Source organism: Rhopalosiphum maidis, chromosome 2 (genome assembly GCF_003676215.2).
Source record: "Rhopalosiphum maidis isolate BTI-1 chromosome 2, ASM367621v3, whole genome shotgun sequence".
Lineage (NCBI taxonomy): Eukaryota > Metazoa > Arthropoda > Insecta > Hemiptera > Aphididae > Rhopalosiphum > Rhopalosiphum maidis.
Genome location: NC_040878.1, coordinates 1355415 through 1367884, shown reverse-complemented (window position 1 = coordinate 1367884; position 12470 = coordinate 1355415). Strand labels below are relative to the sequence as shown.

At 23.3% G+C, this 12470-nt stretch overlaps 1 protein-coding gene across 24 annotated transcripts in view; it reads right to left on the bottom strand.

The window, feature by feature from the left end:
- The window catches only part of LOC113554788 (longitudinals lacking protein-like), a 360082-nt gene that overhangs the window by 153262 nt on the left and 194350 nt on the right, over positions 1 to 12470 (bottom strand). Inside the window, exon 5 of one of the 24 annotated variants that reach the window (XM_026958803.1) lies at positions 3025 to 3260. The exons of 21 other annotated variants lie outside the window; for them this stretch is intronic. In XM_026958803.1, coding sequence (XP_026814604.1) covers positions 3040 to 3260 — 221 coding nt within the window. In that variant the 3' untranslated portion in view covers positions 3025 to 3039. Of the gene's footprint in view, positions 1 to 3024; positions 3261 to 5624; positions 5858 to 10892; positions 11207 to 12470 lie in introns of those variants that run through there. 2 more of the 24 variants (XM_026958807.1, XM_026958771.1) reach the window with 2 other exon arrangements.

The window sequence follows — 12470 nt, the reverse complement described above, 5'->3', positions numbered from 1 at the left end:
ATCTTCTAGGCTCTAACATTATATTATGCTACTCTTCTTAATGTCTCAGTGCATGTCCATCATTTTCCAGCATCTTACTCTAATCACATCTATAAATGTATGTTTTTCTCCCACAATTTTAAGTATCTTCATCTTTATTCATCTTTCTATCTGAGTTATCCTTTTCATACGCCTCCAGCACTACATCTCAAAAGCTTCTAGTCTTTTCTTTTCGATATTATTAATTAACCATGTTTTACATAGCCTGTGTAAGGATAATAATACAATACAACTTATTGTTACAATAAATATCATACATAATTTTATTGTATAATAATATTAATAATCTTTAAGTAGTAAAACATAATTTTTTTTTAGCTACTCTAAAAGACCAAACATTTTACTGATTTTCAAGCTCTCATATTAAGTGAGCCTTCTAGTTATTCTGTGCTGTTATAATTAAATATTGTTTAATATACATAAATATGATACCCATTTTCCAAATATAATACATTATATAGTAGCTTAATAAAGTTAATTAGATATTTTATCAATTATTATTGAATTTGATTGATAATTTTCTAAAATACATTTAAAGTTGATACATAATAGATACTTTAAAGTTAAATATGCTATTTATTTACATGATTTTACTAAAACATCAGTTTTAATTTTGTTGTCCATACAAAATATAAAATTTATAAATTGAGCAAAAGTAGTATTTTGTTTCAACCTATTCATAAATGTCTAATAGTTTAACAGCAGTATATAGAATAATTATATAAAACAATAATTGTATTGTTTTATCTTAGTCAGCTAGTGGTGATCAAAATAACTGCAAAAAGTAATGACATTAAATGAATAATTATATTTATAATTTGCAGTTATATTACAATGACTCAATTAAAAAAAAATATATATATATAAATAAATATATGTTTATAATTATGTTATATTAGATTTGTATATTTGTTTTTATCTACATAATGTATGATTATTGTTTATATAATATGAATATACATTTCACATACACCGAAATTTTCCACACTGATTAATATCATCAATTTTTGACACACATTTTCGTAAATGTTTTTTCAAATGACACTGAAGTTTGAATTGATGGAAGCACATAGAACATTGGAATTGTCGTTTTACACCACATTCGTACCTTAAATGACGGATAAGACTCTTTTTGTTTAAATATGTACGTCCACAATTATTTAAACATACCCAACGTCTATCTGTTAACAATAAGAATTTACAAATTAATATAATTATGATATCAATAATCAATATCATTAAGGTTTCCATTTTTAGTCAAATTATTATTGGTAGCAATGCAGTGGTGAATGAACAATAAAGTATCTACAAAACATAACTATAATAAATATAATACCTAATATAATTATTTGTATAATAATGATAGTTTACATTTAGTATAGTCAAATGGTCAATAGTATTAAACTATTATTTACAATTTTTATAAATATGAGCTTGTTTTGCCCTTAACATAAGCACTGTAAAAGGATTGGTTCACAAAGGAAGTGACCCCTGAGCACTACCAAATAGGTGCTCCAAAAATGCAATCAGTAATTATTTTATAGGAGGAGGGGTGGATTTGTGCAATATAACATTTTATTTTGAACCTAAACATTAATTTTAAATATTATATTATTACAGTTATTTATATAAGCACAAAATATAATTGATTACTCGATATGAATGTTCAAATATAGATCTAGACTTCAGGACCATCCCCTTTGTTATATATATTACTGTTCTGCTACACTATTGTATTTATTACATTTTTTCATTTATAAATATAAATATATATATGGGTGGGGAAGTTATGTTAATACCTTTCCCACATGTTGATCTTTAAAAAGAAAAACAAATTGTAGATTTTTATTTGCAAGGAAGAATAATATTAGAAGTAAATATTTAAGTTATTGAAAATGGAAATGCCCCAGGGTACCTTGGGTTATCACCTAACCTTGTGTCATCCCTGATGTTTCATATATAGTAGTATCACTTACCTTGATGGAAAAATGATGATATATGATGCAATAATTAATTTTAATGTGATAATACTTTCATTGTTGCATTAAAATAAACATCACTATAAACTTGTGACAGTTCTTACACCTATCAAAACCCATAATGAAAAGTATACATCAGTATAATTTACTATATTATAATTATAATAATTGATTACTTTTAAAACAAAATAATCTAACAAAATATTTGGTAAGACTATTTTTGACAATATTTATAAAATAAAATAAAAGTTATTGGTATAAAAAGAAATTTATTTATTAGTTAGTTTTATTATTATACAATAAGGAAACACATAAAACCGTAATACAATAAATCGAGAGCATATTTTAATTAATATACAAACATAAAAAATTTGTAAAAATCTAAGTTAATTTTTTGTCATGTATTAATTTAAGTACGTATAATCATCTATGAATAAAGTTGGAATAATTTTATTTTAGTTTATTAAATAGATAATAAAAATATATTTAAATAGTAGATGTTTCATAGTTATGAAGAAGTTGACTATTGAGAATATTAGTGTCTGGCAAACTTAAAGTATCTGAATACATAATTAATAGTTGTGAAATAGACCTGTTATAGACTTTATGAACCCATACCCAATTTATTTACAAGTGATTTATTTTGAAATAAATAAATTGGCCAAAGTTTATGAAACTTAATTTTTTTAAATTACAAAATAAATATTTAATTATTTATTATTAAGGTATAAATTAATTGCTTCTATAAGTATAATCAAAAATTGTTGTTTTCTTTTAGCCAAGACTGAAATATAAAAAGTATAGAAAAATAATTATATGAAAACTTGAGAACATAATTTTGTTCTGGACGAAATTATTAGGCAATTGTATAACATAATTAATAAAAAATAATAGTAGTTAACAATCAATAACAATAAAACTAAATGTAATTCAACATATTTTTGAGCTTTGAATCATATACAAACAATATTTGTATAGACCATAGACAATATTCATCAGTTGCTTATAAAAAAAAAAAAACTTAAATCACAAAACTCTTATGAACAAATGCCAAATGATTTTTCCATACATCTTTCCTCATAAACCGTTTATAACAAAAGGTGCAAACATAATTAGGTTCTTTGCCACAATATGATTTTACGTGTCGATTCAAGTCAGGTTTATACTTATAGCTTTTATCACAATTTTCGTTTGGACATTTGAATTTCAATAAAGTCACATCATGAACATTGTTTTTGAAATCTGAAAATAGATTTAATTTAAAAATAATTTTAAGTTTACAATAATTATTTATACATTACACTAATTTAGTTATGCTCCTTCAGTAAGTGAAGGTTGTATCAGGGATAAAGCATTAGATAAGAATAGCCAATAGGTATAATAAATAATTAAGTTAAACCATGCTAAAACTTTTATTTGTACTTATACATCACACTTAATTCATTATAAGACATGATAAATTTAATTAAAAAAACTTACCAAAAAGGTAATTCCTTTTTAAATTAAATTAATTATTTTAATACATTAAAATATATTATAATCTTTATTAACATAATTTTTGTTTAATGTTCATACAATTTCAATTATATAACTTCATCTTAGTTATTTATTGATTGCTATCATAATATAAAAAGACTACAAAATAATATGTAAGATTTATAATTACAAAAATCAAGGTACTAGCATTAGGAATTAGCTACAACCAGATGCAAGATAATGGAAGTAAATAATTTACAATAGTTTAATTTATAATCAAAATATTGATACGTGTTTTTACACATAAAGATTTTAATAAATTTAAAAATTTGATTTTTATTGGCATTAAAAAGTTAAATATTTTTATTAGTGAATTCTGTAAAAGTTTCTGCTATTATCTGGGTACAACAGCAAAATGCCAAGTTATAGCAATAATTAAAACATTCTCTCTTGTTAAAATTTAATTAACTAAACAAACGTTATTCAATGGTAAATATAAATGTATTCATTTATATAAGAATTACAAATTAGTGAAAATAATTAAATTGGTATTACTCCATGAACTAATGCTGAATGTCGTTTAAGATGGGTCTTTTGATTATATGTTTTATCACAAAGGGGACAATTGAATCTTATACCACATTCATTGCGCCAGTGATACTTCAAATCCACTGAGTGTTTGAAACTTCGACCACATAAATTCGGGCAGACGCTGCGTTCATTTTTATTCATATAAACTTCTGTAATATTAAAAATAATTTTTAGTTAATTTTTTTTTTTAGTTTTGTAAAGTAAGCTTTTAACTTACAAACAACATTTAATAAGAAAGTACATGCTATTTTGTTAAATATGTTTTAAGTAAAAATGAGAATACAATGATATAAATTGTGATACACAGATACTCATTAGGTAGGGAAATATATATGTATTATATTGTATAATTATTGGTGTTTATAGTTTTTACTGATTATGTAGGAAGCAAATAGCAAAGCTAATAATACTATATTATACATATAGCTGTTGGCTTCTAATAATTTATAAAATAAAAAACAAAATACTCCATGTCAGGGAAAACTATACATTATTATTCTTTATATTAAAAACAAATAAGAACACCAAACATGTGATGGCTGAAGAAAGATTGAATTTGGAGAACAGACATCAAGGCTGCAAAGGAAACAGTACAATGGCATGCAGTGTTGCCCAGCCATTATCATAAAATTAATTTAAATTATGTTTGACTCAAAAAATGTATGTAATTTTATGATTTCTATGCACAAAAATGTAACTGCAATTATTACTGAAGAATTTATAAATATAAATATAAAATTGAGTATACTAGGCCATTTGAGATATAAAGGCTGTTAGTAATGAACATTTGTATTTTGGTTTTACAATCTTTAAAGTACTTGATTATTTGATACTGATAAAATAACATAAAGGTATAACTACAAAAAAAGTAATAACAGGTAAAGATAAATTAAACTTAAAAAAATTTATATTTAAAGATGAGTATATACAAAAATAATGAACTTTTTAAAGTATAAATTATAGCTTATAAGTCACTTTATAATTAGTTATATTTCTAAAAGAATACATTAAAAAATACTTTTACAATTCTAGATTAAAAGCTAAAATAAAAGGTATACTTAACACATGGTAAACTTATTATTCAATAAATTATATTTATACTTAATTTTAAATTTATTATTAATTTTGAAATATAGTAACATAAACTACTATCTACTATACAAGCTGTTTCCTTACATTATATATTAACATTGAATTTGAATTTTTATATTTTATAGAACTTATAGGAGATTATATTATTTGTCTCAATCTTCAAGACAATTCTATCTGTACAAAGATATTCAATATTTAAATATAATATAATATATTATTTTAATCCATGAATATTTAATAAATACCTAGTCCCTGTATAAAATAAATTTAATTTAAATAAAAAATAATGTTTATTTGTCAATTGGAATATTTTATTTTATAATATAGAAATAATAACTTTAAGGTCGTACAAAGTTTTTGTTATTGTTACAATATCAATATTAAAACCGTAAATATAAAAAAATATGTATATAAAATTAAACATATTTGTAAATTTGTTTTGTAGTTGTCAGCAAAACATTTTTAAAAACATTTGTGTATCATTAATAAGTGTTTTTTCAATTGATCATTCAAATGAAATGAAGCATTGCAATAAAGACATGTATAGTATTTATTTTTGGTACAATATTTTTGCATGTGCTCTGTGAAATTACTAACCACTGTATAAGTATAGCCACATCCATTTGGACATTCCATAAATTTGGGGAAATTTTCTTTTAGTTTCAACTTTATCTGAGGACCTAAAAACACATTCAAATTAGAATATATTTATAAATTGAAATAAAAAATGTGATTTTTCTGTTGACAAATGAAAATTTTCATGTGCTGGGGTTTTACTTTATTATGTTATAGCAAATAACTATAAAAATATAAGGAGGCAAACACAAATATTTAAAGCATAACAAATATTAGAAGCGTGTTATAAAAATGTGTTAATTGCAAACTTTAAGAGTAAGGACAATTATGTAGAGGGGAAAGTATTAAGTAACATAGACAGCACTTTGAAAACATTCTAGGAGGTATGGAAATTAAATATTTTAAAAATAGAAAAGAAAATTGAAAAAACTGACTGGTATTGAAATGACAAAATTGCATTGGAATATAATGTGAACCGATAATTTTCCTTTAATACCTTAGAATAATACCAGGGGGAAATTGCACCTCCAGACCACCTATGTTATTAAATATATAGTATATAACATTTAAAAAAAAAAAAACATTAAACACTTTTGATTAATGAATTTATTGATTTCATGGTATTTTTATTGTATATGTAAATAATGTGTTATATTAATTAGAAAAAAAATGATATTAATAATAACAAATAAAGGTAAACCTGGAAATTACAAATAAAAATTAAATATTTTGATTTTATACTTTATACTTTTATACTTAGAATAACTTACAAATTAACTCATGTACAAAATTAATATAATGCTGATTAAAATGGCTAACCTTGTAGTGCTCACTCTTTTGTAGTGAGTAATTTTATGTCAATAAATTACCATAAGATAAAATAAATTAAAAATTAGATTTGTTATTTTTTCCTAGAAGAATGTAGGTATTATTGATTGATATTTCTTCTTAATTTTGAAGTTTTATATTATTGTGCTGGAAAATAAAAATTTAATCATAAATTAGTACTAAAAAACTATATTTTAATTTTAAATTTATACAAATTATTTTGATGGTATTTCACTATCATCTATTTGATCACCATTACTAATTGCTATTTCTCCCCCCACCCAACATTATCATGAAATATTTATATGATTTCAGAAACGAGTAAAATTCTAGAAAAACCTAACCTTAGGTATAAGATATAATAAAAACAATAATTAGTCAATAAAAATTACATTTTGTTAAATATTTTTTGTCTACTATCTGAAAAATAAACATTTTAATATCCCATAGATTTCCAGGGGACAACTGGATAGAGAAACGAACAATGGGAATGTCCTGTTGAAAATGGGATGTATGGTCACCTTATATATACCATGCAATTCTAGCCCAATGTTTTCTTCTTTAATAAATACACTATGCAGTTCATAAATTATGGCTTTCACTTACCAAATAATGCATAAATTTAAAATCAATAATTATCTCATTATTTTAAATAACTTTAATTAATAGAAAAATAAAATTTAAATTTGATATTATGATACTAAAATTGATTAAACATTTTCGCAATTTATCTAACATTAAGCCACTTTGTATGTATATGTATAATTATCAGTAGTAAAGATTACATATATGTATTTACTAATACGAGTATAGATTTAAAAATATATAATATGCACACAATTTAATAAAAAATATTCTTGTACATAAGTATTCTTATCTTAAATTATTAAGTTGAATTGTTTTCAGCATTTTTTGGTTTATTATATATAGGAAAACCGTGAATGTAAATCATATGTGATTTGAGTGATTGTTGTTGTGTAAATCTTTTATGACATATTATACAAGGAAATTGTGGTTCTTTACCACATTCATATTTTACATGTCTGAAGAGTCCACTTTTATATTTGTATCCCCGACCACAGCCAGGTTTGTCACATATATATGGTCGCCATTCATTAGCAGTACACAATGATAAAGATAAGTCTAAAAAATTATTAACAACAATTAGAAATAAATGATTATTTTTATAACAGTACATAATGCAATTAGAATCTACTTAAGGCAAATAATGAACACATAACTAAATAAAATTCTAATAATATGTAAGTATTCAGAATTTAAATCTCTTGCAGGTCAAATTCAATAATTTAAAAATATTATATAGGACCAATTTGCTTACCTTTTTCATGATTTTTATAATTTTTTGATAAATTAATGGGTTTGTTGGTTACGTGTTGTATACTGGTAAAATAATAATTTAATAATGTTTAATTGAACAATCAAATGTAATAAATGATAAATTAATTTTGTTTTATTTCTAGTAACATTTCATAATTTAACCATCTTCTTTACTCAAATTGAGGAGTCTAATAATACACATCTGATAATAAGTACAATTATTCTGAAAAATAATTAAAACCTGAAATATAATTTCTATGCTGTTAATATCTTATTTATTAATTTTAAAACATTGCTATAATTAAATTAGATAAAATTCAGTTTATGTATAAAAATCATATGTCTACGAAGGTGCTCTTTACGTTTGAAGGGTCTGTTGCACATAATGCATGGGAATTTCCATTCAACTCCACATTCATATTTAATGTGTCTTGCCAATCCTCTACTGTATGTATACAGTCGAGAACAATTTGGACATTGATAGGGACGAACTGAAATTTAAAAAAATGTTAGAATTACAATCATATACAACATAATATTATATATATACATTTATTTAATTTATAACTAAGATAAGCAAGAAATAAAAAAATATTTATAGTCTACAGTCAATTTTCTAAACATGAATAATAGAATAATTAATATATAATCTGTGGGATATAATTCTAAAAATAAATTTTGTTTGTAAAATAGGAATTAAATTTAAATAAAAATATAATCTTATATTACAGAATGTTGATTGTTACTTATTGTAAATTTATAAATACAAAAACATGTATGAACTGAGATTATAGAATCTTAGTCCATGCTTAGCACCATGTTGAATAGTTAATTGATTCCATACAATGTTTTCCAATTCTTATCTAATTAACTTATTTTTTTATAAAAATATTGCTTTTTAAATTTTCAAATTTAATATGAATACTTAAATATATAATTAAATCTGTTACAGGATATCCATATCTTAATTATGGTATATCATTGCTATATTGTAGTATAATTTATGTACCAAGTATAGTCATAAAATAGTGTATAATATTTAATAGTTTTTATAACCCTATGACATATTTAGATTAAAAACAATGAACAATTTTATCATTTAAATATCAAAAAAGTAAAAATGTAACTTTTAAAATATATTCTGTATTACAAATTAAGTATTACATAATTTACTAGATTTTATAAATAAATGTATGTTCAATAATGTTTTACAATATTATTCTATGAACCAAGACCAGATGTCGTTGATAACTCATTTTATGCTTAAACATCTTGTTACACATTGAGCAACAAAATTCTGGGGGCTTTCCACACTCTACGCGTATATGATATTTAAAACCCGTTTTAGTTTTGTATTGACGTCCACATTGTAAACATATGTATGGTTCTAAAATTTAAAAAAATATATATTTCATTATTCATAATAACATGTATATGGTAAAGTTTTACATAATTAAGCATATGCTTACCATTATACTTGTATAAAGCATACATAAATATTAGTTATTCTTATTTATATGAAGTACATACAATATTGTAAGTATAAGCAACAGCAAGACATGTATCTTTGGATTGGGGCGACATTAAAAATAAATAAATTAGTTATGATAAGTATCTCATATAAATAACCTCTAACAGTTTTATTATTGTCCTTAAACACTGCCTGGCAGAATGAGACAAGTTTTACATAGTCTCAAATTTATTTTTAAGCTGTACTTAGATGTATACTAAATTGACCAGCCATACTGGCACTGTTAGCACATGTGTGAGAATCCATAACTAGCATATTCTAAGAATACTTTTACAAAAAGAAAAATATTAAATTTTTACATAAAATTTTATAAAAAATTTGTTTTATTTTATGTATGTAAAAACAGAGACAATTCATGTATGGGTAGTATCCTTTTAATATAGAATAGTATTATTAGTATTAATATATACTATTTTATACAAAAATAATAATATACTTATCATATCATAACACTTAGTGCACTACCTATTTCATAACTAAAATAAGTATTTAATGAATATGTAAGATAAATATTTTATTACTTACCATTATACATAAGTCAAAATACATAATTCAATCATGTGATAATCCAATTATAGTATAAAGTTGCACATGAATATTCTATTTTATATAATCTTAGTTTATGTATACATAGTGTATCATGGAGATGTGACAATTTTACATTAAAATTACATTTGAATGTGTCAGATAATTGTGATAAACACTGAATAATTATTTTAAGTAGGGACTATAAGTAATTACAAAATCAAAATTCCATTTTATAGCAATCATTTAATTATTGAAAAACTCAGTGGCGGCACCAGGATTTTTTTTCTAGGTAGCCAATGGGAGGCCAACAATTATAAGGCAGGGCTACAAAAAATTAAAAATAAGTATATAATAATATCTGATATTAGGCCAGTGGTATGACCACTGGTAGGGCCAGACATTTTCAAGTAGGGTCATGTCCCTACCTTGTCTGTCCCTGGCGCCGCCACTGGAAAAACTGTAGAAATTGAATTATTAAAATAATTTTGTTCACACGATATATAGTTATCTGTATGTATGCACTTTTACTTTATCTAATAATTCATTTAATAATGAATGACACAAAATAATTATATGTTTCTTAATTAATAAGCAGAAATAGTAAACAGATTTATAACTATTTGTTATAATTTAACAAAGTCAAAAATGTCTATGATACCTAACTCAACCCTCATAAGACAAAAATTAGTTAAATACCTTCAAATTAATGTAAAATTATATTTTAATTTTACATTTCTATGGGATTCTTAGAAATCAAATAAGTAATAGTAACATTTAGAATAAAATATATTTAAATTAAATAAATAATACACATAATAGATATCTATGGATCTATGTTTATAGATTGGTGCATAGTACTTATATGCACTAATAATAATTATAATGTTAGTAATTGTTTAGTACTCTTAAATACTGTATTTTAAAAATAGTTAAAATACCAATTGATACTCGTCAAGCATATTATGTTTGAAAGCCATATGAGTTTTCCAATTAGATTTATAATTAAATTTTTTCAAGCAGATTTTGCAACTAAATGCAGGTGGAAAATCTAAACAAGACATCAGGTGTTGTTTTAGATGGTCATTACGCTTGAAAGACTTGAAACATTGATTACATTTAAATCGACGAGGTACTCCACATTCGGTCATATGTCTATGGAGTTGTTTTGACGCTTTGTAAGTTCGTCCACAGTTTTTAGGACATATCCATCTACGTTCTGATGAATATTCTAAACATACCAATAGGTTTATAATTTTAATAACTCATTACATGATCAAAATTTGAAGCAATAAATCATGCATTAAAAAAAAATATTGCAAAATATAATAAATTTACACAGTTTTGAGTTAAATAATTATTTACAGGAGTTTTATTAAACCAGTTGTTGAAAAATATTCACAATTAGGTACTTTTATTCCTCAAAAAAAAATTTAAAAAATACTAACCAACCAACCACTACACAATAAAATATTAGTTGAATTATTAATTAACAAAGCAGCAATACAATGTTAGAAATTAATTAGTAATTGATATCAGTAATTTTAATTATTTACCAAATAAAATTGAAAATAAAATTGTACACAATTAAATCATTACTCGTGGTATTATAATTAAAACTTTCAATACATAAATATAAACAAAACTATCTATAAAAACAATAATATAATGAAAAAACCTAATGGTGTTTAATTTATCTATTGAACCTTCTATGGCCAACTTAATTTAATTAAAAATGCTAATGGTATAGATACTACTTACACTTGATGCAATATAGAGGGTACTTTTTCATAAAATTGTGAAAGTATTAAAAAAACAACAGTTGTAGTGTAAGTAGCTAAGTTTGACTAGTTGCTTCACAGTTTTTATTTTTAGTCTTGAAATGGTTAAAGTTATATTTAAGTAATTTAATTTATCCCAAATATACCTAGAATATAAATTATATAAACATGCATAGGTAGTAGATACATATTAGAAATAGTATCCAACATAAAATATACTAAATTAAATAAATATTAAATACACATCGCTGTATGGTGAACACACATATGTCTTCAAATGTGTTCCATCGCGCATTGATTACAACTGTAAACCTTAATTTCTAATTACATAAAAAGTCCAATTCATAGTTAGTAGTTGGGTTTAGTTAGGTTAATATGATTTTTTATACTTATTATATTAAAATATAAATTTAAATGTATTTCATAAACCTTGATACTATTTATAAAATAGTTGAATGTGCTACTCCCATGTGGTAACGAAGACTTTTAAGATGTCCAAACTGTTTAGAACAGATTTGACAGTTTATAATAACTCCACATTCTTTAAGAAGATGATTTTTTAAATTGTACTTTCAATTAATCCCGCCAAATTTCCGTTGACAATTATTGTTAGGGCATTTTGCTAGGTCAGGTTTTGCCAAATGGTCCAAATATTCTAACCATTTTATTACTGAAACAAAAAAGATATTTTAAAATCATTATTAAGTAAATACA